The sequence below is a fragment of the Neodiprion lecontei genome, chromosome 5 (assembly GCF_021901455.1).
Source record: "Neodiprion lecontei isolate iyNeoLeco1 chromosome 5, iyNeoLeco1.1, whole genome shotgun sequence".
Lineage (NCBI taxonomy): Eukaryota > Metazoa > Arthropoda > Insecta > Hymenoptera > Diprionidae > Neodiprion > Neodiprion lecontei.
In genome coordinates, this window is record NC_060264.1 from 20,884,731 (window position 1) to 20,912,611 (window position 27,881).

At 41.8% G+C, this 27,881-nt stretch overlaps 1 protein-coding gene across 14 annotated transcripts in view; it reads left to right on the plus strand.

The window, feature by feature from the left end:
• The first annotated feature begins 575 nt into the window (after positions 1-575).
• The window catches only part of LOC107220576 (regulating synaptic membrane exocytosis protein 2), a 74,352-nt gene continuing 47,046 nt past the window's right edge, over positions 576-27,881 (plus strand). For 10 of the 14 annotated variants that reach the window (XR_006904768.1, XM_046742228.1, XM_046742222.1 and 7 more), the window contains exons 1-5: positions 576-3,320; positions 9,618-9,822; positions 20,806-21,081; positions 21,831-22,061; positions 22,154-22,418. Coding sequence is in view for 13 of the 14 variants with exons in the window: in XM_046742228.1 (XP_046598184.1) it covers positions 3,211-3,320; positions 9,618-9,822; positions 20,806-21,081; positions 21,831-22,061; positions 22,154-22,418 (1,087 nt within the window). In the remaining variant the exon portion in view is untranslated. Of the gene's footprint in view, positions 3,321-9,617; positions 9,823-20,595; positions 20,684-20,805; positions 21,082-21,830; positions 22,062-22,153; positions 22,419-27,881 lie in introns of those variants that run through there. The other 4 variants (XM_046742226.1, XM_046742231.1, XM_046742232.1 and 1 more) reach the window with 4 other exon arrangements.

The window sequence follows — 27,881 nt, forward strand, 5'->3', positions numbered from 1 at the left end:
TGTCATCTGCAAAACGATTGAAAAGTTATTCATTTTTAGGTACACTTGGACGTATTTTGGGGATTATTTTGGCTTTATTGTGGTCAATGGAATAGAAGAATTCGATCCGACATAAATATAACTTGAGATAAATCTAATAGTGATTTGTATGTATTAATTCGAATAATTCGATTCGACGACGATTTGCACACCGCCAATAATTATGTAAAACCCGTTTTAAAGTCCTGTTTTATTAATTAATGCCATGATAACACCGGTCTTTGGGAGGCATGAAGTGTGCATGGCCGTGCGGCGGCTTCCGGAGAACGCGTCGAGTCAAAATTGGCGGTTCTCCGGCGTCGCGGGAGCATCGACGTGGTAGAATTCTTTGGGGGTTGATTCGGTGGTAGTGGAGTCGTCGCGATGTCGAGCGCCATTGGCGTTGGCGTTGATCAATACGGGGCGTCGGGTGACGTAAGCAGCGTCCCGGTCCGAGGATTGGCCCGAGGTTCGCTCCGCATCCGATTATTTATTCAGACCGCATGAACGAGTGATTTGGCGTCCGGGTGCCCGCCGCCTACGCAGAAGAGATCGGCCTCCGACGGGCACGGGCATTGCAGCCCCTGAAGAGCCGGAGCGGCTTGAAGCCAGCCGAGATACATGCTCGGGGGGCGGCGGCGCGGAGAAGAAGCTTTCCGCCCCCGCTTCCGCGGCCCAGGTGGCGCCACCTGCGCCAACGTCAACGCGAATAAAGCTCCCTCGGCAATAGTGTTCGCGCAAATCGTCACCGGAGAATGGTGGTCCGGGTTGAGGCCACGCCGTGTCGATGGTCGCGCGGTCGGCCCAGCTTCGAGAAAATCCACCGAACGTAACGCGCGTCGGTTATCACACGTTATTGTGCACGGAAGAGAGCCAGGCTGAACAGCCGGGTAAACAGACCAGTGATATCCACCCAGTGGAGAGCTGATAACGGAACTGCGAAAGCGGATCGGGACTGAAGAAAAACCAGGCATAGCCGTTCACGGGGTTATGGGTGTGGATCGCGCTGAGTCTTCGTTCCGCTGCCCGGTGTTGTTCGAGCTTATTTTCACGGTTGGAAACAGCGGTCGGTTGGCGGTAGGCAGATGAAGATCGGGTGAGGAGTTGAACCTCGGATACTTACTGCAAGAGTGTTATCTGGTGACAGACTGTGGGACGCGCAGACCGTGGTGATAATATGTCGTGTTGGGTGAGCAGCGGGCCCGATATTAGTCCAAAAGTGACGCTAGCGGTGAACAGAGACTGGTGCGACCCTCCTCGACGGAATTGACTCCCCTCAATACCCAGACAAGTGGAGATCGAATTGTCGGGACTGTGGTCCGAAACCGCGGACCCTGGATGTGGGGTTGTTTGCTGATGTTGGTAGACCGTAGTGCGCGGAAATTTTTTTATTAGTCAATCGAATCTTTCGGCACTCACTGGGTGACTTTGAGTACTGATCCGTGAGCGTGTGTGTGGCATTGAACGTTCGTCCTGTTGAAATAATCCTGAAACAATAATTTTTTCAGTCTGAAGACAACTTAATACAGCTAGAGGATAACCATAAGTACACTAAAAAAAAAAATAAAAAAATAGTGCTGCATCATAACGACGAAGCCGCCAACTGTTACTGTTCCGTTTTTGAGCCGAATTATCTCTACGGTTTTCTTATTCCCTCCCTCTGTCTCTCTTTCTCCTCTATCTATTTCTTACTTTTTTTCTTATATTTTGACGGGATTTATACCGATGCACGAGGAAAGTGCGTACGACCTGTTTTTCGTTCGAAACTGTACATAGATACCTACTACTCGCGGTGCTCCACATATCGTGGACTTGTGACCTGACCCGTTTGCCCGTTTGGAATCAATGCTCCTGGTGCTGCTGGTGGAATCTCGTCCTCTGTTGAAGAATCCTGGATCCTTGACCGGCGAAGGATCGTCACCTGAAAGCTGAAGTAGTAAAACGAAGAAAAACCGTAGAACTTTAGAGGTGCATGCCAAGGTGATCTGCAGTTTGAGAAGTGAAAACCGTCATACGCTGGAAGTGAATTATAGGGTTGTAGGTGAATCCTATTTCACGATTAGAGAGGGAGAGAGATATAGAGAGAATTACCGCCAGCTATATAACGATGGTTGTGTGCATGGCGTGGATTCATTCAGAACGCGTTGCCGACTATTGATCCTGACTACGTTTACCCGTTAAGGAGGATTTATTTGTATCCCCCTCCCCCCCATCCCACCTCAACCCCCCGTCACCCCTAGTCAGTGCAGTGGTGCAGCAACGACAGCAGCAATACAAGTGTGACGTGTGGAGCGCGTTACGACGGTATAAATAGTGACAAGAAAGACGAGGCAGGAAGATGAAGAGAGAGGCAGAGAGAGAGAGTGCATGGCTGGAGGTTTAATCTAGCCTTGATAATACACCTATTCAAGCCGCGGTTAAATGATGGTAAAACCGCCTCACATTCTGCGATCATGATTTGTTATACGAACGATGCGAATGACGCAAGTGCAAGATACCTCAAATCAAAGGACATTCGCAAAATCGACGATTCACTTTCAGAGACGACGATCAGTGTAGTTGTTGGACCGCCAGTTGTAGAATTTTTTAACCTCTGCAAGCTACTGCAGCGTGCTTCCGGATATTGTAACGATAATAATAATAACAATTATAATAATAATAATAGTAATAACAACAATAATATTAATAGTAATAATTATTGTATATTTAGTGCTGCAGTGACGATAGTACTGAATCGGTGCAGTTTATTACATAGAAGAGTTTGTTTGAAGAGATCGACGCCCTTTATTGTAACGGGTGCAAATTATTGGTGGAGGATTTGTAACAGTGGACTTAATGAGTTCATAGTGATTTGTCTATTAACGATCATAATCGAGGCGTTCCTCGGCTTTTTTTCGTCGTCTTCCGAGGTTTTTCTTGTCTCATTTTCACGCCTTGTTCGCCGTGTTTGGCTCCTCGGTGGCGGATGACTCCGCCGACGAGTCGCCCCGTAGTTGTAGTCAACGCCCCATGTGTCTCGATCAGCCTCCTGGAGAACAGGCGCCCACTATCCCGGCATTACGGACCGCGGTTTGTTCCACAGCTCCAGCTGTTGCCCCTAACGTGCCGGCATTTTTTTATACCTTTATCAATTATTAAGACGGAAACAAAAGTGGAGGACAGGGTTGCGCCCCCGGGATCAGTCGGGCCGTGATGGCGGACCTCCCAGACATGTCGCACCTAACTCCAGAAGAAAGGCGCATCATCGAGAGCGTCATGATGCGCCAAAAACAGGAGGAAGAACGGGAAAACGAGATTATGAGGTTAGTATTCACCAGATGTCATCACCCACCGTCAATCGTCCAAACACTTCGTTCAATGTTCATAACATTGCAACACATCGCAGGATGCACTATCAAGAATGGTGCATGTCGAAGTACCAATAGCAAAACATGACAAAGTCAGAAAACCGTTCATCCTTGTTGTGAAAGTTTCATTCGTTCAGATTCATTTCAACCATATACTCCCAGAATGTGACAACTTATCAATAGTTATCCATTCTATGACTTTTACCAAATTTTTTGGTCACGTGACTTAACAATCTAACCTAATCCAATCGATCCAGATCTAACTTACGTCCTGCCACAAGCAACAGATTATTAACATGGCTTCCGGTATATTTCAAAGGGTGGTCAATAGATTTCATTACTTTTCTTCAAATGCTATGGGTGTGTTTATTTAGAGCTATTTATCACCAAACTTGAAAGAAAATGTTGGAATTATACTTGACATAACGATGTTTGCAATGCGCCTGGTTTTTAATATCCAACGAACAATATTCCCTGGAGGTATTACGGTATATTTTTCTGAACTGTTCATCTATTGCAATGTTGATTTTTCAAATTTCTAACCCAATCGCTCGCAGTTGATTGCATTGATTTTATCTATGAATGCCTGACACGTAAATACATTGACGGAAGGTGAAAGTTATGGGCTATTATGAATGGATTCAGGGGAATGTTATCTTCGCTACGAAAACTTGACTGAGTATCTAAATAACACTGTGTATCATCTATGTATGTATGGTTGGCAATACAAATGCAACTCAAGAGAGACGTATCGCGCAACGATAATGAATATCATTTTTTCATCATACCAGCAACGTGCAGCCTAAATTCATCATAGATCACCATGATCCGAGAACTTTTTACCCTATAAAATATTTTCATAGTGTAATTATATTTTGATTCCTTGAACGGTGTATGATTATTACGTGTACTTCAGTTGATTAATGCGTAAATAGGCGATAGATACTTGAATTCAGCGATGTTGTCGGAATTATAATTACATTGGATAAAATTTGACGAAAGTACTAAAGCATTTTTGCAACATTCTCTAAAGGTGCACAAAACACAATGTAATGAAAGAAATTGATATTTCAAAAGTGGGACAAGTCATCCTAACAATTTATTCACGTTTATTTACAACAATATTAAAGCATATCCAACGAATGGCGGTAGTTAAGATTAAAACACGTCCTGAAGTATCAAAATCTGAGTCCGTTCACTTGGAAAATTTGAACCTCGTGCCGATTGATAATCAATTCACGTTTTGGAGATACTTGCTGATGTTTGTAACGAAGTGTAAGGAGAGCCTAAAAATTATGTAGGAGAACGGATATATGATTAGACTGGTGGAGTAAAGTAAAAAAACATACTGTTAGAACAAAAAAAAAATCAAGCGAATAGTGTATTAGTTTATTCCAAACATGGAAATCCAACTTAAATTGGAGTTGAAGCTTCATTTCAATTATTCACTGTGTTTTTCGCCCCAATTGTATCTGTACAAAAAATGTTGACGGATTTCTTTAAGGTGTCAGAAGTCGAAGAATGCCGGTTACGACCATTTCTGAGGTGGCGACTGCTGGGCGATTGTACGCAGATAGAAAGTAAAACAATATAGCTCCGAGATAAATCAGTTTAGATGGGCAACTGGCGGGGTGATATATCCTTATCACAAATGCAAGGCATGCCATGTGAAGTGAAAGATACTTTTCCAACACTCCATCAGCACGCATCTACAACAAGGACTTCTGATAGACCTCCCTTCAAGTCTTAGCTCTTTGAATCGTCACTGTGGGACTGAAAGTAGAATAATTTAAGAAACCTTTGAGTTCTCACTATGGAAAAGAGATAGAGAGAGAGAGAGACAGAGAGAGAGAGAGAGAGAGAGAGAGAGAGAGAGAGAGAGAGAGAGAGAGAGAGGCGTATACGCCCTAATAGCATTCTGAGGTAAGTCTGCCTACAGGCTGCAACTGCGGACACGATGTGTCTACTTTCCATATTTGACTGCGGGTCGATATCAGAATCTGTATTATTCGAAATCTTGCATAAGTCACGTGGCTGAAAGTCACCGTCAGGAAAGATTATGTATTGACTCTGTAGATAGATTTCCCACAGAGTCTTTTTAAATTTTTGCAACTGAAGGCAATACTACTGGGGCAAGAGATGGGGCAAACCCACCCTGCGTTCGGAATGACTCTTAGAGACATCTTTTCAGACCTCGGAATAAAAGCAAAGTTTTCAACGGCTGATCGAGGAAGCTTGTAATACGAATCTGCAGGGTAGTGCTCATCCATCTCTACATGTCACTGTATATAACGGGTTATGTTTATAAACGTGGGGGAGAAAAATGACGATAGATCCATTAGACTGGCATCCGTCTATACCGCAGAGCCCATTTCGCAAAAGGACGTAAAAGTTTAAGGTTCATGCATATATCAGGTTTTTGACACCCTTACACATACCTTTCGCACATTTTATCGGCCGTTACTCTCTGCACGCGGGCACTGGAAGGGTTTTCCACGGGAATAAAATCTCTTCGGCTTCGCAACGACCGCAGCACCTAACCCGTAGAATCCTGAGGCGAAGACGGTACTGCCGAAGGTCATCGTTGTCCGTAGGTACCTGGCCCACAGGTCATACATTTCACATTTCCAACCTCGCGTCTGAAAGCTTCTCGCATTCCCAGTTGTCATCATTCTCGCATGTTCTTTTCACAGCACTCGTTTTCCAATGGATATAGTTGATACAGGTGACTGTCTGTCGTATGTATATCAAACGCCAAGAGTGTTCTAGGCTTGGATTATTCTTCATCTAGGTGCTCAACGCCAACAAGAAACCCCAGACCAAAGGGGCGAGTAGTTGCGCAATAAAATATAAAAACGAAGAAGGAATCAGAAGAGCACTGAGTAAAGAAAGGAATTGCACTACCCTTTAGCCTCGATTTCGCTATGCTCATAGTCGCCTCTGCAGTTTTAGTTATCGATCGCGGAAAAGCGTTGGCGGTAGAAGCGGAGGAGGAGAAAGGGAGGTTGCAGTAGGTAGCGTGGGCTGCTTTTCCAGCGTTAGGAGTTTGATCACTTGCATATAATGCGCTACTTCCCTGTAGTTTTCGTTACCGCTCGTCATCTTGAAGTTATTCGTTGATTCGCGTGCACTGCACTTCGTAATCGGTAATGATCCGGCTTGAAAACTTTCTCGTCCCCTTCACAATTCTCCCCTTTTTTTGAATACTGACAAAGTAGATTGGATATACATATATATGCATTGGTCAGGTTCGTTCGATTTGCTATTCCTCCTTTCACCCTGACGTTTTTGATTTTCACACTTTTTTTTCCAATTCTTCTTTCTTAAGCCCCCCTGATCAACACCTTGATTAATTATTTCCGTAATTCAGAGGAGGATTAATTACCAATCGAGTAACGATACTAAGTCGTAAAAGGTCATTAAAAGGACTTTTATATAGTTATACCTAGAGCTCTCATGCATGATCTGACACATGGAACTCACTCTAGAAGCATCGATGTCATTGCATAAGACTGCATCATGCAGAGGGTATATAGCAAAGTTCTGATCCATTGATATACCTAATTTACGACAGCAGTGAAAATCGATGCTTCAGTGCGACCTGGGAATACGTTCGGAGTATTTTTCAGCTTTCAGTTGGTTGTAAGCGTAACTTAACCAGTTGACAAGGTGCCAACAACCCCTGGGAAACTTCTCTACTTTACACATGCAGGCGGGGCGCTCCTCAGCAGCCCGTCTTCGCCCTCGACTATAAATGCATGGAGCGAACCAGTTTGGCTCCAACTCCGTCCACCACACTCCTACACCCGCTAATGCCACCCCTTTCCACTCAATGCGTGGAAACGCATACATCCACATACTCTGCAAGCCAGTGGCAATACCCGTTAGGTGCACCAGAGACGATGCTCTGGGTGGTGGTGCGTTGCGAAAGATGAACAATGTAACTCGGATCGAGGTCATAACTGCATAAGGGATGCTTCAGCTAATTTCTCCACCGTTACTTTAAAAGCAAATTGCATTTCACGTTCCCGTAGTATGAATTATACCTAGGCAACAAGATGCTATAGCTTTGGAATGTTTTATGGACAATGTTACACAGTTGAGAACGTGTTTTTCTTTTTCGTTGTAATTTTAACACTTGCCTGCAGTGCCCAAAACTTTCTGTTCACTACACGAAATTCTTCAGACTATTGCTATAGTAAGACAGTTTTTTATATAGGTTTTTTTTATCGTTGCCCGATCCTTTTTGATAATGTAAAATAATGTATTTGGTGACATTTCCTGTTGTTCGTCTGAAAGACGTTCTTACACGATTGTTTTTGCCGCTGGAAAGAGAACGTTGTGAAAACTGATGGATGGACTTGACGCAATGTTGACGGATGATTATTTTGCTTTCTTTGAAATCTAAAGATTTAGGCTGAATTTCTTGTGATGAAAAAGTGTCTGTGAAACTATAGGCCGCTTGTCGCACGACACAGTCTTTTGAGAATTAGTAATTTCGCAAGACATGGCTGTTGCTCGACGGATCGAAGTTTTCAGACCACTTTTCAGGGGATGCTACAGTATCGTCGAGGGTGTTTTGTCAAGCTAAATGAAGTCGGATCTATTCTTAGCTTCTGGGTCTATTTTAAATATATATTTGTATTGGAATCCTTAAATTTATCAGAAGCATCTGATCGCACTAAATATACCAATTACACTGACTGCAGGGTCACATTCAATTAAGGAAAAGGTTTTTTTCTACCGTACGTTATACTCCAAATTGACTCAAAGTCACGAAAATAAAATCCAACAACCTGCACGATATCTTCTGAGGCTTAGTATTTATTAAATTTGCCTAAAACGATCAGTTGTTACAAATTCCGCCATATTGCTCTAACCACGCACACACTGAGGATCCCAATACGTAACAATTTTGCTGTTAGTGTCATTAGTTCGAGAAACTATGTGATAAATATAGAGTCCACATTTGGAGTACTTGGTCGATTATCGTTGTTCGATTGAGCGTCGGCTAGAGTATTATTTGGGACTGGTGAAGTATTGCATAAAGATATTGGGGGGATGGGTATCCATCCATGGTAATGCAACGAAGAATGTGTTGAAGATAGGCTGTCCTAACCTATTTTTGTTGCAACGGTTGCAGCCGAGCTGACTGAGTTCCAATCGATTTTATCGGGTATATCTTGTTGAGTATAGCTTTCTTTGGGGTTTCTTTGTCATACACTGTCTAAGTATATACCGAAAGTCGCTGTATGCAGCATAAGGAAAGAATCTGACAGGCAGAAATCCATAGTCGGTAAGATTGTAATCGTGACAAACAGCCACGCGAATAGTAAGGTCCAATTTTCTGTCTCGTTCACTTTCGGGTGTAGGTATAGATAATCGGACTGCGGAGTTTTCTATTGTGCTGAGAGCCCTCTTTTCGCTCTCTGTCTTCTCCGCTTCCTCTGTACCCGTCACATTTCTATCATGTAAATGTTGGTCCGTCCCACCGCCACCGCAGCCCAGAGTCCATGCTTTTACCTCTCCTCTCTCCTCTCCCTCTCCTCTTCGCCGCAGGCCCTGGGCTTTGCTCCGCTCGACCCTGATCCTTAAGCCAGCAGCGCGAAAATAGAAATCCTTTATCTCCCGAAGACTGTCCATGGGTATACATTATATACTGTAGATTGATATCGACCTATACCCGAAAACCAGATACCGAAGTGACGACGCTCCTGTGAGTTTAAACATAGATAACTTCGCCGTGTCATTTGGACTCCAATTTCGTACCGTCAACCAGTATTTCCTCACATTTCAATCATACTTAAAAATAAAAAAAGGGTCAGAGAAACCCCTGTCTCTATCTACTGAAAATTCACTCAACATTATGCAATGCTTCTCTTCAACTTGCCAGCCTGTGAATCGCACGACTTGGTTGCGTAATCGAGGGTGCTGAGTCACTCATCAGGTCACGAGGTAGCATATCGTGGAAACCTTCTATGGTCATGTGTATAGCAAGAAAGAGCAGTTTTTTTTCCCCACTTTATTGATATCCTCATTTTTCCCGCTTTCATATCCGCAGGCAAACGTTCCTAGATTACCTTTGCCCTATGACGTCCGAGGCCTAGGGCAATATCATGTATAAATCATCGACCACTAGCATAGGTTCGTGATCATTCTATCATTCGTTCGAAGGTGAATTTAAAAATTGAACCGATACGCGAAAGCATCGTATTACGGATTGTGAATTATTGTATACTAATATGATTCCAGGCGAAAACAAGACGAAGTTCAGGTATTGGAGGAAACGATTCGGGCGCGGTCAGAGCAGCACAAAAAGGCAGGGGTGGAGCTTGATGCCACCTGCCACATCTGTCTCAAGACTAAGTTCGCCGACGGTGTTGGCCACATCTGCAATTACTGTAACATCCGGTGCTGCGCGAGATGCGGTGGAAAAGTTACACTTCGTTCGACAAAGGTATGTTATAACTTCGAAAGAACATTATATACCAGTCAGATTAGCAGCCACACGATGCATCGACTGAAACGGGATCGCGTCTTGACCAATCAGGGTTTGGGCTACGTGCTGGCGATCAAGGTGTGGAGAATACTAGATCTGAGACCAGACCACCCGTGGCCACAGCGTTTTTAAACTGTCGTATTAGAGAGTTGGAAGGGGAAAAGAATACTGCAGGTGCTCGCTTCGGGGAATTAAATTTGCGGTGAGGGCCGAGGTTATTTCCGTTCGCCTGTGATCGACTCTTCTGGACCTCGACTTCCGCCGAAGAATAGCTGCTGCGCTCCTTTTCCTCGCTCCGTACCACTGCCAGCATTCTGTCTAGAACGTATATCGCAATCGCCAGATAAAATTTCAACCAGTTTTTCCCCCTCGGTATAAGTGCGCTGCGTTTGACATCTTGTGTTACATCTGCAATCGCCGTCTCGAACCACAAAACACAGCAAGACCACGGGTTACCGACCTCGATTGCCAATGTTCTTCTATACTCAGCTGCTATTTCTTAAATCAGAATGTCACAAACGTGTAGACAAACGCTTTCAACACGGCGAGTTAGTTGCCAATGATATGTCCGGTAGTTCGGTAAGCTTTTTCAATTGATCGGCATTTTTCGCTCATTTGAAAATAAGTCCGGAGAACGAAGACACGCACCTTATCTTTATCAAAGTCGACGAAATCACTGATCATTCACTGGACTCTTGAAGTGTATGCTTTGCGTCGGTGTGCGGTTGAATACGCTTGTGGTCCATCACGGAGAACCAAGAGTGAATGGATCTACATTCGGTGTCCTACAAGTCAGCCGGGGGTGTAATTACGCGAAGCTGTAACAAGTTCGGAGAAATGCTACTGTGCAATAGTGAAAAGACGGTGCAGCAAGTAGTGAAAAGACCCTCAGTCTGAACTTCCTTTGGAAGCTGTCTCATCGAAGCAAGATATCTTGCTCCTATGTGACTAGGGAAGTCCGGGTGAAATTTTACCTCCGTATCCTGCAGGATCAGGAAGGAGTTAGGACACACTAGGGAGCTGAGCTGAGCTGAGCTGAGCTGAGCTGAGCTGAGCTGAGCTGAGTTGAGTCTCAACTGAAACTTTCTCGTCGGGATAGTGAAAAAAGTTACGCTGGTGGCACCAGTTTGCGAGTCATAGTCGTGACTCGCTGCAGGTAGTACTAACGGTACCATAAGAACGGATTGGCGACAGATTATCCATCATATTTTGTAATTTTTTGCTATCAGCATTATTATGGTCTATCGGGTTTTAGGACGCCGGAGCCATAATCCTTCGACTAAAAGTCCCACCACTCATGCTTATCATAGATTATTTACTCAAATATCATCTTCGGTCCTTTATTCGTAAATTTGCCAATGAGTACAATACAGAAAATGTAGGTTTCATGCGGAGAATTCCTGGACCTTGAAATCGAAAAACCTGATCACTTCCGTACGAAATGTAAACGGTCAGTGGTTGTTTGGTTCTCGGTAGTCGTCAGAGGCCCGTCTAAAGCCATGGACCGCGTGTTGGCCGGGAACGTTACGTGGATTTTATACACCGGACTCGGCTCAGGTTTGCGTGGGAGCACATGAATGGGTGCGTCCCTGTGTGACGTCACGGCGATGGTGCGGTACGCGGAGGACAGCGGGAAGCGGGAGGGAAGAAGAAAGAGAAGGAGAGGAAGAGAGAGAGTTGCTGGAGGGCAGAGGGGATGGAGGGACGTGACGCAACATATTGATCTAAGTGTAGACTGCGGCAGGGCGAGGGACGGAAAGTGAGGGGGATGGAAAGAGAGTACAGGGTGTCTGTGAGTTCCGGTCGAAGGAATAATAAATACTGACTACCAAAGGGTTCGGTTACCGTGATTGGATTTTTTTTCGCGGCCTCTTAAATCAGGCATCTAGTCATTGAGAAGTGTGTAAAATCCTTGAAGTATCGGAGACCATGCAGGAAAACGATCAGAAATCACCTCGATTCGGAAAACACTGACAGCCAGTTTCAGTACTAAATAACAGACATGTGTGTATATGGGAGGTTCGTGTTACGACGTGGGGTGAATAGGGTGGATGGATAATTTCTGAGTCACCTTTTTGATCCCGTCGTGGTAGTGTTGTACCTCAGAGATTCACTCCTCTGATTCTCCACCCCATCCCGTACTGCCTTTTGTACAATATGCGGACAATGTACATTCGATACACGGTTCTCGGTACGATTTTTCTCTTCCACCCTGCAGTAGAAAATCATGAGCACGGTCTTGGTTACGTGGGCGTGCAGGTATATCGATCAGTTTACGGCGTCGCGAGGTACCCCAGACAAAATGTTTCGCGATCGTTGAGCCGCCTCTGGACCACCAGAAGAGATCCTTTATTCTGCTTATGCTCATGGAGTAGCAGTGCGAGTTCGAGTTTCATTCTTTAGGAGCGTTTTCTTCATGATCCTGGTTCCAAGTTGAAGGGTTACCCTACTGTCACCAGCGTCGAAACAGGTTAATTTTGAGAAATGAATTTCAGAAAAACCACTAATGCAATATTAACCCTCAAACTGTGCACTTGGTTCCAGCACCCTCAAGTCGTACACAGGTCCCAATTAGGATTTGGTGATTTTATTCACAAATTGTAACATATTAATCATTCTCAAAATAGACTTTTTTGCGGTAGAAATTTGCAAAATATTTATCCAGTTATAATAAAATTGAATTGAATAAGAGGAATTTCAGCGGGTTGAAATTTTATCTGGCACCAATTCGCACCTGTGTACGGTTTGAGGGTTAATAATTTTTTGACGTCAAGTCATGTTTGAAAATCAACCTATTTCGCCGCTCTTCACCAGTATTGGGCACCACTAATTACTTTGTGTAATTAATTACATCGAAATTATTAATTACATTGGTAATTTGTAATTAAGAGAAAATAATGTACTAATTCGACTTTCAATTTGTAATTACGAAAGAAAAACTTACTAATTATAATTGCAATTTGAAACTATAAAAATTTCATTTACGACCTAGGAATGTAATGAGTATCGATTTTGCTTTTAATTATAAATTACAAATGCTATTAACATAGCTTTTTATTCTAATTATAAATTACAAATCTAATTAATATCGACTTCTCACAAATTACAAATGTAATTAGAATGATTTTTTTCTAATTACAAACTACAAATGTAATTACAGTCGGTCTTTCTTCTAATTACAAATTAAAAAAGTAATTTAAGTCGGTTTTTGTTCTAATTACAAACTACAAATGTACTTGGAATCTTTTTTTTACTTGCGTCGCAAAAATAAGTAACAAGGATCGAATGTCCCTGTAAATATATTTTCCGAATGTTATTGATACCATTTTTAGAAATAATTACAATCATACTTCAGGTATATAAGGGTCATTCCGGGGATATATGAGTGACTTCTAGTATATATGTGTCATTCAACGTAAATATCAATTACTTCAGGTATAATTTCAAGTATATACGGGTCATTCCCTGTATATATTAATAATTCCGATAACTTTTGGGTCATCCCAATGAAAAGTGACTGACTTTTAAGCCGACTTTGATGCTGAGAATGAAAAATAATTGATTTTACTAAATATTGTTTTAAAAATATTGTGGGAATGTAATTAAATTACACAACTGTAATACCAAATGCTCAAAGTAATTCGTAATTGAATGGATTTCAATTATAATTGCTCAAAGTAGTAAATAATTAAATCGCTTTTTATTACAAATGCTCAAAGTATAAAGTAATTAAAGTAATTATTACGAATTTACAATGTAATGAGTAATTGGTTGTGATTTTTTTTGCAGAGGGGGCAATTTGCAAGTTTCAACTTGCAGCTTGTTTCAGACTTGCACTAACTTTCGCGTAAGCTCTTTCTTGTTTTGTAAAAAATTTCACAATGCCAGTCACCCTGTAATGTAATTTGCAGAAAATTGAAGCCTGATATCTTAAATTATGTAAACTCAGCTTTTGCGAAAAGCTCTAAGCTCAATAAATTTCGAGTCCTTGAATCTATTTTTACATTGAATGACCCATAATTAATGTAAATGATTGATATTTCGTTAGAGTCCATATGTGCATGAAATCAGTCATGCTCCTTCGGAACGCGACCCATGTGTACTCGAAGTTAGTTATATATTGTTAGAAAGTTTCATGAATAGCAGAACTCATTGATATTTTCATGTAATAACCCGTACATTCTCGATGTTACTTATATTTCCTTAGAATGAGCCATAAATTCCTGAAGTATGATTGTAATTAGTTTAAAAAATGATATTAAATACATGCGGTAAATTTAATTGCAGGGGAATTCGATTCTCATAACATTTGCTTTTCGTAATTGAAAGAAAAACTGATTCTAATTACATTTGTAGTTTGTAGTTTGTAAATACAAAAGAAAAAAAAACTGATTTTAATGGAATTTGTAATTTGTAATCGGAAGAAAAATCTATTCTAATTACATTTGTAATTTGTAATTAAGAAAAAAATCATCATAATTACATTTCAGATTTGTGATTAGGAGAAAAATCGATACTACTTATATTCGTAATTTGTAATTGAAATTTTTCTAATTACAAATTACAACTGTAATTAGTATTTTTGATTCTTTTAATTACAAATTAAAATTACGCAATTATATTTGTAATTTGTAATTAGAATATAATTGATTAGAGAAACGCTTAACACTGCTATTCACCTTGGGGTAACCCCTTAAATGGTTGTGCAGTCTTTCATTTGTTTAACCGTGACAGCACAATCAGCATTCGCCGATGTGCTGCACTACTTACTGGTTGGTTTTCCCCCCCTTTTACCTTTTCGTCAGTGCCGAATGACGGCTAATAAAATACAAGTTAATTACAAGAGCGTCATTTCAGTTTGGCGGGCAGCCCTTTCTGCCTTCCTCGCTGCCCGCCCTCTCTCCTTCTCTCTCTCTGTCCCTCTCTCTCTTCACCCTCTCCACGTCAGCCTCGTTTTCGTTCTTTGGGTCATCCGACCTCGTGGTCTCGAAAGCTCGGCACGGGTTTGCTGGTTAGTCAGCTCGCATGCGGGTACACGGCTCGCTATGTTCTTCGGCGCAATTAGAGTCAAGAGTTAATTACACGTGGAATTGTTATCACCATTTAAATAGAACGCTGGGTAAACAGTTTCGCTACTTCGAAATAACAGCGGTTATTCCTTTTAGTTCATTTTATTTTTCCTTCTTTTTCATTTTTCATCACGCACCACCTTGCCTTGCGCAAATATACGCATTTTTAACTATCGTCATAACATTTACTCCTGATCACCAGGCACGGAACTCCCTTACAAGCAATCAGTATTCAAAAATATATTCCGAATATTAAAATCGAAATCGACTCTGCGTTACCGGTTATTACCGTCCCACCTTTTTTCTGCTCTTTTTATCTCGTCTTGGGATAGGAGATTGCCTTCGTGCGAGAAGGTACTATCTATTCGTGAATAAATATGCTTCGCCGTTTTCGAATTGTGCCGATGACGCCTCTCCGGGATCCGAGGTGAGGCCACATTCGTGAAGGGAGGAGAACTATAGTGGTTGTTGTCTGAGAGTGACGGGAGTCTAATGACGTCGAACCTTATTACACGCCTACTCCGCCGCTTGCTCGATGTTGAGTTGTGCAGCCTTGAATGCTCCTCTTACCTCTCCTATTTTTCATTTTCTCCCAGCATTATCGACGTCGCGCAAGAGGCACGGCAGGCACTTGTTATTGCCCCGGTAGTGTATGGGGAGTCTCGCATAATTTAAATTATCAGAAGACTGTCGTCGCACGGCGATGCATGCACACGCTCCGTGATGCGGTGGTTAAGTGCAAACCTGCTCCACCCATCACGGAAACTCCTTTCGAGCACCTTTTATGAAACCTTCGCGAAAAAATCAACTGCCAGTAGTTTTTTATTCCGGTAATAGACTCGAATGAAAAATACCCGAAGTGTACCTCGCCGATTTTTTTCATTCTGTGATACGTTGGCGGACATGAGAAATCATGAGATATGTAGGTATTTTATTTTACGTACGAGTAGGCCGTTTAAGAATTAAAAACCACCTTATAATTTACTACTGAAAATCAATTTTTTAAGATTTCTCGATAATGACGTAGAGTTTAGTAAAACCAACTGATCATTGTTCACTTTCAACAAACGCTATTACGTTATATCCCTTTTAAGAAAGGGTATACTTTCATCCTTTAAACGGCCGAGTTAGCACTTTAAAAAAATGTGCGTAACGTTTTCTGACATATTAAGAAAACCGGTGAGGTACACCTCGGGTACTTGTTTGTTAGTCGAGGTACTCTACCGTCATTTACCTCAGTCCCCGAATTTCAGACCATGCACTCTGGTCTCTGGCTCCTATGCTGTTTACTTGTTGCTTTCGTTTCGTCGAAGTGTTCAAGAGTTTTCGGTTTCGGGTCTCGGGATTCGGGGTTCCCGCTCATCCCCTTCCACCCCAATTTTCACCCAAACTATCGCATCTAACCTTCCACACTCCGTGATTCGAATCGCTGAGCATTCTCTCTTTCCGAATCCGGAAACACGGAACATATGAACAAAGAGGTAAATCATGCTTCAATGAATTATTACCCCCTGTGCTTTCAACACAGATTCCTTATTGTCGTACTAACGCGTTACGAAGCATAACTTCATTCCTGAAGAAATGCATTTCGGTTAAAACGTGTCGTGTTGTCGACAAGGTACAACGGATCTTCAGATACTCAGATTTCCTTCCGCACCGAACAAATGGAACACGTAAAAGACATTCTGTGCCAGTTCTACGTCCTCACCGCTTTAACGATATTGATCTCGGTATTCTGTGTTAACAGAGCGTAACTAACACTTGAAACATATCTTGGCGATACCGACTTTTTCATGCACGAGCTCATTTGGTCACCTCAGGGTTTTAAAAATGATTTCACTTATACCATTTTATTTATTTTGGAAACATGCTTCACGATTAAAGCCATCGGAGGAATTAAATTCAAACATTTTGGTGATAAGAAAAAGCACACAAAAACAAAGAATTCTGATACAAGGTGGTGAGAAGAATTAACGATAAGCCGTTAAGGCGACTGGGTGATCTAGTGGAGTAAGTCTCCGGCGAAGTATCCCTAGATGCCCGGTTACAGATGCCAAGTACATTAAAAATGTGTTCTCATCCTTTATCAAAAAAGATTCAAATCATATGCTACTACCAAGTACATGTCTGTTCATCAACAATAAAAGCATAATTGAAACTTCACCTTTAGCTACCACATCTCGCTGGAATCACACTGCTGCCACCAAACTTATCCAACTACAAATGGTAATTAATAAAAATAACTCATACGTTTATGAAAATCCAGAAGAAAAAAATTGAATGAATACGTGAAACTTAGTGGGCCTCTTTCAAGGCATGATACATGCATGAAACGAATATGATAGAATTTGATTTATTTCTCAAGGTATTTCTGCAAAAGGCCCGCCAGGTACTGCTTACTAATTTAATTTTTGTTTTCTGGATTTGCACTAACGAATGTGCTATAGATTGTCAAACCGATTTTACCCGATTACGTGAACGTAAACTTGGGCTTTGCAAGACTACTGGCTCTGTACTAGCCTCATCGAGAGCTCCGCTGTTCATCAAACCAATTTAATGGAGTCTAATAATTATGACTAATTTGTATATTTTTATTCAGTTCTGAACCTATGACTATGAAACACATGAAGATCACTTTTCTTCCTTCTATTACACGAGTTGAATCAGTGTGCAAAAAATGACGGTATCACTATGACCAGTTATATTATTTATATTGTATGAAAACGATTCTCTTCTTGAAATTTATAAGTTTGCGCTAAGATTCATATTGCTGACTTCGCTTCTTCGAAGCTTTATGTGCCTTGAGTCCCGGAAGATCAATTACAACTGGGAATATATACTTTACTAGTTCGACTTTATCCACCTGACTATGTCCGATACACTGAGCACTCAGTGCAACGTATCTCGCTTCATATACTTGAAGTTTCGATCGATCGAGCTTATTTGCAGAGTTTCAAACTACCCAAGTTTCCGTAATTCTTCAAATATTTATCATGGAATCTCGATACAACACCGAATTCGGTTTTTTATTAAAATTTATTGATCAAAACTCCAAGTAAATCTCATTTCTGAATCAGGCACTATGGAATACAAAATTTAGTAAACCTCACATAGTACAAGACGCGATCGTTAAAAGCTACACAACATCAAAAGTAACCATGTAAAAATTATCTGGTGCATCTTGTTAACTTTTACTTCGAAGAGACCAACATTTAATCATATGAAACTCAACACGCGTGAAACTTTGCTTTTAAATTGGTATCACTATACTTTTGCCCAAAGACTCGACTTCAAATTCAGAATATGTAAAAATTTCACATGTTTCTAAAGCGATATTATAAAACTATTTTGATGTACCCTAATGTTGTATGAATAAACCTGTGGACAGATTTGAGGATGATATTCGAGGTACATGTATATCTGAAAGCTGATCGGAACGTTAAATACGATTGTATGATCTCTCGTCTATATTAAACACTATCTTCCAAGCAGCACTCTCATCAATGGGTTAAGGCCAACGCTCATTGTTGCGGATCTGATCCGATCCGACCCGATCCGATCCGATCCGATCCGATGCAATCCGATCCGCTCCGATCCGATCCAATCCGAGGCAATCCGATCCGCTCCGAACGGACCGGGTCCGACCGGCTGCACACTTTTAGTGTAACACAGTATTATAAGACGGTTAGGCGCAAAATGATATAGTTAATTCCGACATAAATTTCACTTGTATGAAACCAAAGATTTCTTACGATAATATTACTGCGTTACACTAAAAGTGCACGGCTGGTCGGTCCCGTTCCGTTACGAGCAAATCGGATCGCATCATCGATGTGATAAAAAGTACTGTTTAAATGGCTTGGAAAAAAATTTGTGCTACCGCAGAAAGCCCTGCAGCCTTTATTCTATTACGTACGTGTGTCAGCATAGTCTTCGTCGAGTCGTTCGTATGAGAACTAATAATAATTCATATTTTGGTACTCTCTAATCTTACCTAACTGATGGAATGAAAATGCATCCCACGAAGCATGCTGTTCTGCGTCATACAAATTTTCTCATATCAAGCTCAAAATAATCGCCATGCGGTCAGACTCATTAGGAGAATAATTTTTTGGTGAGTATCTGACTGACAAATCTTCTTTCGTGTGAAATATACCTTATAAATTTTTCACACGTTCGTTTCAGAACACGTTCAAATGCATCTTTATTCATTATCTCGAATATTTCAACAACTATGCTCTCATAACCCTGACAGTAAAAGCATCATTGTTCAAGAAACTGAAGCCATACTCGGTCCAATTTTTACGCTGCAACATCGTTATAGGTAAAAAAATCGATGCAAATGATGTTCACCGATTTATTTCTTACATTTGCGAACTTTTCACCACTGGCTTTGATTTTCTTTTCATTCGCTCATTCGCATCATATGTCACGCAGCTGACGGATTATTTACGATATTTAATCGTATACGTTATTATCGATCGAGCGCTTACCGAGCGCGAGCGATTGTGACGCGCTCTCTTGTGCTATCTACGTAAGCTTCTCGAAGCCGTGCTCGGAGCTATTTTTAGCCTAATATGACATTCGTATGTCATATATCTAGTCTTAATGTCGACGAAAATTGTTGATCGAACTGACATGAAAGCTCTAAAAATCTATAAATGTATGAAACTTGTCGAATGTCGAATTTCGTCATGAGAGGGGAGTAATGTGTGATAATATTTTCGCCGGGTAGGCCAAAGGCTTGTCATCGCGGTAAAAGATAGTGCATCGGCTCGCGCGCGTTCAGGTTTCTGTTTAATGAACTTGGCGCAATCGGTGACCGCCGATAACGATCAGGCTTCTATTTTGCTGTATGAATCCGATGCATAGTATTAACGGCATAGAAAAAGAAACTACTCTCAATAACAAATCGACTTTAAAGATCAACCCCACATCGCTTTAGATTAATATCGTGGTAACTGGTGAGAAACCCGAAGCGTTTCACAGTGCGACAAATGGAACCAACCGACTGAACCAGCAATGGGAAGGGAAAAATGCTGCACCAGGTGCAACCAGGAATTGAATAATTCCTCCGGTCTCGGTTGGCGCAGGGTAAAGGATAGGGTGAAGGGGGCGCGAGGGGCCTGTACACTTGACATATTGCTAGCCAGGCAACTCCAAGTGTATGTACAAGTACCCTTCAGGTCGTGCCAGCTTCTCGTTCGGCTTCGTTTTGCCGCGGTAGGCTCTGCACCAGCGGCCTCGGCGAACGTTTCCTGCCCACCTAACTCGGCTCCTGGTGTAGTCTTCTCCCGGAATTGATTCCACGCGGCCCGATTCTCCGAGTGTCCTACTGTCCGACCTCAAGCCAAAATGTGATTCCTGGATACCGATTAAGAGGCGAAGTGCTTTCGTTTACTGTTTTGACCCCGCATAAAACTATCCTTCACCACTTCCGAGGTTTTCCGCTCATTGTCCTGCATCCGAGGTTAAAAATTCCAGAAGTGAGTCTCGAAGTTTGCAGTGAGTGGTACGAAATATCTGTCAACAAACTCGTCCGCGAATTTTGTAACTAACATAAAAAAATCTCATCCACAGACATAATGAAAAATATATTAAAAATATGAAACTGCACTGAATGAAAAAATCGAAACTTGTTCACTCTGTCAGATTTACATAAAATGTTTGACAAGCGCTAGAAGACTCGAACTTTCGTTAATACGTGGAACTTTTCGGCTCTGTCTTACTCTTAACAAAGCTTAAAATGAGTGAGTAGCCGCCATTAACGGCTTATATCGAATGGATCTGTCACTTGTCAATACCGGGAACACGAACTCCCGGCCACCGAGACTCTGACCTAAAAGATACTAAAAGAATCTTCATTTCATAGGTGATATGGGTCTGCATACTGTGCCGGAAAAAGCAGGAACTGTTGTCGAAGACCGGGCAATGGATGACGAAGTCTGGATTAGGCGCAGCGGACACCGCGATGCTCAGACGAATGCAAGAGGATATGCAGGGTGTTGGACTAACCAGTCACGTCGAACAAACGCAAGATAAAAGACCGAAACTTGAGAAGGCACATAGTGCTGCTGAGAAGGAGAACTTACCTTTGCTACAGCGGAGCGGAAGTCTTCTACGAAGGCAGTACTCTCAACAGGAACAGGTAAGAGTTCTGCTGTAGCTCATAATTATCAAGTCAAGCCCGTAATGAAAACAAAAAATAGTCTGTTATTTCAAGTTTTTCATCGTGATTTCCAAGTTTTCAATTAGTACCTTCAAGTTTTTATATAATTTTCAAATGTTACCGTTTCATTTCTTAAATATTTAGTCAATTATTCCAAATTTTCGGTCTGTTCAAGTCTTTATTTAATTACTTTAAGTTTCTAGTCCATCGCTTAAAGCTTTTAGTGTTTTGTTTTAAGTCTATAGCTTCTTTTTGTCAAAATTTCAGTCTGTCAATTCAAGTCTTTTTCCTATTTCTCAAAATATTGATTTAATCTGTTGCTTTAATTCTTTGTGATCTTGTTTCTTCATATCTTTAGTAAGTTATGCCAAGTCTCTTTCTGTTAATCTAAGTTGTTTGTCCATCACCCAAAGTTCTTAGTCTGATACCTCCATTGTTCTATTCCAGTAAGTTTTTAGTTGATCACTTCAAATTTCCATTCTGTGACTTCAATTTTTCATCCAGTGGATAAGTTTCCAAGCATTGATCCAAGTTATTAACCCACGATTCCCAGTTTCTAGTGTTTCGCATGTAACAAATCTTCCGTCCATCCATCTTCTTGATTTTGACGATACACCCAAAGTTTCGATACTTATGTTACTCTTACGCAGCCTATCAAGCTTTTTGAAAATTACGAGAGTTTCATAACGCGACTGTTTTTTCTTTTTTTCCGTTTTTTTTTGGCTCAGGTGCCTGGTCGCCGTATGTCAACGAGTGACAGTGGTGTCGAGATGTCGGTATCCCCACACGCCAGGTCGTTACCGACCCCCCACGTGGTTGTGGGCTCCTACGGGATGCAGCAGACGCCTCGGCATCCGGCTGCATTCCCCGAAGACGATCCGAGCCTCTACAGAGGCGAGCTTGACGGTCTGATGAGACAGCAAGCCCAGACGTATCAGAAACAGAGACAAATTTACCAGGTGAGAATATCTGGCTTGAACGCGAATCGCGAGTTAAGTGGTCACCGAATCCAGACATATTGTAATACTCTTCTTCGCTGATCGCCCTCAAGGAGCAAAACTCTGACCTGGTCATGATCTACGGTCATCCCCAGGCGGTCGAGCCTTCGCGGGTAATCCAACAGCATCCCCAACATCCCCAGCATCCCCAGCATCACATGCCTCAGCACCAGGTCTCCGGATCTCACCCCGGCGGGCAGGGACCCACCTCTGGTGTTCAACCCGGTGTTCAACCGCAAAGGAGCTTCAGCAGCAGCGAAGAGGAGCTTCGAAGCACACCCGAGTGTGCCAGTGACGAACCTGACGAGTCCGAGAAGGGTGAGTCACTCCTTGATCTAGCCCCGATCTAATTAACTATAACGAAAGTTGTTTATCGCCGATTACCCGATGTGGAGAAAGAAAGTCAAGAAAACGTCCCACATAGCAGGCATGCGAATGGTTACGTAATATTCTACCAATCTATCGTCAACGGTGAATAACTGACCCTTTTAAATCGTGATAATCATCAGCTTGAGCTTCAGGGTAAAACGCAGTCACGAAAATTCAGAGCAGTTCAATATCCTTGTTTTCTTGCGCTAGCGAAACTAATGAATTCTTACATTTATGATCTGGTTGTGGCGATTGAACGTAGCGAAATCGATTGCGCACTTACATACTGTTTCTACCAACCCAAGAATATCCTAGTGGTCGTTAGAAACGCTATTTGGCCTCTTTGTGGGACGTTTTGTGTGTCCGTTTAGTTTATACGCGGTTTGACGGTTCGGCAAACGATATCACCAAGGCCTGGGCGTACTCCGATCGTATACTCGGCAAGAATTAGGGGACGAACCTTTGCCGGGGTCAAAGAGTGCATCCCTTATTACGATTGACAGGGTCACCCATCGGTCTGGTGATTGGTTTGAGTTACAAAGAAAGAAATGTAGATCATGAAGTGCCCGATCTACCGTGATTTCATATTCGTTGTGTATATAATAGTATCGTATTCTATTTTTTTCAACACCTGTAACGGGAAGTTCGATCCCGTACACTGAAGAGGGAGCGCGAGGCGGCCGATTCCCCAACAATTCCCAAACTGTTAGGTCATATCGTAAAACTGTTAGGTAATGTCGAAAACTGTTAGGTAATGAACATTACTTAACAGAAAATTGTATCGTAATGAGCATTACCTAACAGTTTTCAACATTACCTAACGGTTTTTGAAGTGTATGAGAGTCAGATGCTTCGCGCGTGCTTTTCGGTGCGCGAAGTCGAACTTCCCGTGCAGGTATTACAAAAAATATTTTACAGAACATTCCTTCAATGAAAAAGGACGATCATTTTTTTCTACAACGTAGAGAAGGTGACTGACCACTTTGTGTTACAAGGTTCAGCAGTTGAATACACACTCTTAGCTCAGAATGATCAGTAAAACTGAAAATTGACAAGTAATCAAAGGATAGTGCAATCAATCAGTAGCCCGAAATGTGCATATAGATGTCAAACTAATTTCAATCAGCCGAATTCGTTACGTGGCGAACAGTGGTTTCAGATACAAAAAAATTAGATGCCTCTACATAACGGTGATTTTTCAACTCTTTGAAAATACGTGGAATTTGATTTGACCGATTTTTGCAAGTTTTATTGTACCAATTTTATGGTTTGAGATCCTACCCGAGTCTCTCGATGTCTCTTCGGATATATAATGCGGAAAAATTTTCCGCAACACCAAGAACAAAGGCACCTGGCTCCTTTACTATCATAACCACGTAGCGCAGCTATTTTTATTCTTTTCTTAAAATTATTCCACCACAAAGCAGGTGCATACACGCGTGTGTAACGGGTGTTTCACGCAGCTTAGGCGTGGCAAACGTGCACATAATACGTGTGTATATAGCATACATACAGGTATATCTAGTTTATGGGTGATTGGACGCCTGGCCGGTGACCTGTGAACTGAATCACTCAGGTGTACCAGGTATGTGGGCATATGGTAAGGGGTTGCTGGATATAGGGTAAAGGATATTACGGAAATAGACGGGAAAAAAGTAAGCTCTCGGTCTGTCCTTCTTTGCTCCGTATGGTTAATAATCTCAATCAATGATAGATTCAGATCTATTTTAAATCAACTAAACGCGTGTGTTTCGTCACAATTAGAACTGATTAGTCAAAGAAAGAACAAAGCCAAAGAAATGTCTATTTCAGCAATGTTTTATTGTAGCAAATAAAGTTGGTCACTTAGCGTAGCCGCTCACTGCTGACTTTTGTCATGATGGTAAAAAAAAATTTTCGCATGCTTTCTATAGACTGTGATATGACCGTAGTGAGCACAGGTTCATAGGTTTCTATAGAGAGCATGCGAAAAATTTTCTTCTCACCATGACAAAAGTTACCAGTGAGCGACCTACCCTCAGTGTCCCAACGAAAGATATGGCAAAATGATACGGTTTGGTAACGAACTAATCCAGAAATCGTAAAACTCTTACTGTTTTAGTTGCCTAGTGTATTTAATCACTACGGCAGTTCAGTTTCATGTCATTTTTGAGTCAGAAAGTTATAATTTCTACAGAGATTTCCAATTTGGATCGAAGGGCACAGCAAAATGACAACGCCCATGCAGCTCATCCAGAAATCATAAAACTCGTACAGTTTCAGTAGTCTAATGTATTCGATCATCACAAAATTCTTTTTTTGTGTATTTTTCGAGTTGGAAACAAGAAATTTTTATAAAGATGTCCATTTCAAGACGACAGGTATGTAAAAATACCAAAGTTTAGTATGGAGCTGATCCAGAAACCACAAAACCGGTATTGTTCTAGTTGTCTCACGTCTTTCATTACTAAGACGATACAGTTTCGTGTATTTTCCACATCAGCAAACTAAAACTCCTCTACGGATGTCGAGTACTTGGACTCGAACTTTATTCGATACTTGGTCATAAATTCAAGGGTCGGTTCGCTAAAGAGCTCAGAAAAATCGAGAACCCGGACTATCATCAGTCTGGTAAAAGTTGCTGGGTGTAATTCGTCGACACTTAATTCTGAATAATAAATCTTGAACAAACGAAGCGATGATCTTGGCCAGAGCTCGGGTATATCGCGAGATGTGTCCTGCGGGAATTCTCGGGTTCTGCCCTTCCAGCCCCACCGTTGCATTGATCCTACCCTCCCCCTGGCCTCGCTCCACCCCCGGTCGACCACCTCTCTCGCTCCGGCACGCGCCGGCTCCACTCTATCTATCCGTCTTCCTCTCCTCTTCTCCTCTCGCCCCTCGACTTCCTCGTCCTCCGACACCCACGCAGTGGCAAACACCGCCTACGCGTCCGCATGACGTCACGGGACAGCACGTGGGCGAATCGACACCTCTTCTCTGTCCCGGCCGGGCTCCGTGTGGTCCATTCAGCACCCTGGCCAACCCAAACCGTTTCGCAACTCGAGGCTAGATGCGACTATGTGCGCGTGTAAGTCTCTTTGACGACGACGTCTTCTCATGGTTACAAACCCAAGACGACACACACGGTCTGCGATGACGCACCATCCTCGACTTTCGAAACCCCGGTACCAAGAAGCGGTCCACTCGCTGATGGTAATTAATGTTCGAGAAACAGCAGGAACGTTTGCTCTTTACCCAAAAACGACTTGTCATTATTGTTATCGATTGTCCAGAGCCTGTAACCTGATATTCTGCAGGCTACTTTCAGTCCTATATATCCATCTTCAACCTTACACGCGTGACACCCTAAGTATACACGATGGTGGGATTATGGATCTACTGCACCGTTTTCATGCGACATAAATCATTAATCGTGGTTATATCGCCCTCTCTGACATTATCAATGTTATTCGGCAAATATTGACACGAAGATAAGGTTTCGGGAAATGCAGTTTGTTTATCATTCGGTAGCGTCAGTTGTGTGGGATGAAAACCTCGTTCTCATAGAATATCGTGAAACATATTTGAAGTCTGAGATATAGAATTCATACCCTGTCATTCGACATTTGATTAACTTATTGGACATTCGACTTTATGCAGGATATTGCCATGTCTGTTGAAATGCATGTACATATACACGTACATGATATATGCATGTACGTACATACGTGTATGTGTATATGACATATTCGGGAGACTGTACTGTGCGAACCATTCTGTAAACCAGAAGCTATGCGGGAAGCCGGCGTTTCATCTGCAGAATCATGCGAGGAATTTCTGTTATCCCATCCCTCTCTCGACTCTCGCTATATCTCTCTTTATGTCAAGGTGCTAATAATAGCTCGTAGGATGGATTTGTATACAGGCCATCACACTTTCCGCCCTAACTACATTGTATATCCAGTAAGTTTACTTTTTGCCAGTACGTACTCAGATTACTTAGGATTAGACATTTTTCCTATGTAAATTTCAATCTCTGCTCTACGACGAAGATAAAATAAAAGTAAGATAAAATTAGAGAAAAAGAGGTCGAAGTAGGCATTTCGTACACCGCGATTTTAAATATTCCTTGCATTAAGTATTTTTGCGTCGCGATGCGATATTCGTGTTGCGGATGCAAGCAACGTTAATAATTGCGCGAATAACTGGCCCGGAATCCATTAGAAGATATCAGGGTTCCAGTCAACGCCAACGCGATTTTGTGCCCGCCGCCCACACGGTTGACATATACTACTCGCTGGGTCGACCATATATCAGATCTTACTACTCACACATTCGACCGGTTTAGCCGCTATGTCTCACCCATTTCACCGTTCAGGCTGTCATTACTCATGTATTTGACCATTTTAGGCTGTGCTACTCACACATTTGATCTGCCAAGTTTCAATTTTCACAGATTTAACTGTTTTCAAAACTAACACTTGTGTATTCGACAGTGGTGGAACCTAATACTCACACATTCATCCGTTTTCACAATTAATATTCACAAATTTGACCGGTTTAGAAATTAATACTCACAGATTCGACCGTTTCAAAAATTAAAAGTAACTTATTCGACAGTTTCAGATAATAATACTCACGAATTCGACCGTTTCAAAAACTTATACTCACTTATTCGACCGTTTTAGAAAATAATACTCACGAATTCGACCGTTTCAAAAACTAATACTCACTTATTCGACCGTTTCAAAAACTAATACTCGTGAATTAAATCGTTTGCGAAAATAGTATCACGCATTCGATTTCAGAACTGATACTCACCTATCCGGTCGTCCCAAGGTCTGATGCTTATTCATTGGATCACTACAGGTTTTTTAATATTCATACATTCAATCATTTGTGGTTCGATTATTCCCGCATTCGAACATTTCAGACTTAACTACTCGCAGATGTAATCGCAATAGACTGCATGAATCACAGTTGAAGATTCACAAGTGAAATCTGACGATCTCTCGGTTTTCTGGTTTGAACTAATAAGGCTGTGGTTGCACTATCCTTGTTAAAATAAACGTAGGAATTAAGGAAGCAGAAAACGGAGACTGACAATCGATTGGTTGCCGTTGATTGAAAATGATGTGCTACTCGGAGAATTAGCATTGTAGTATATTATTGTATAAGTGATGATGGTACATCGTATGAAGAGTAAGGGTCAGGGATTTCGGAAAGTTAACCACATATCTTAATACGAATAAGTATACTTGAAGTTTGACGCAAAAAAACTGCGTTAGAGGATGGCGTTGTTGCTCCCATGTAGTTGCACAAAACTAGAATAGTACGATATTTATATACCTATGTATACATAATTAGTATGTAGATTAGCCAGGTAAGTCATCATTAATATTATTATTACTATTATTGATAATACTGAACTAA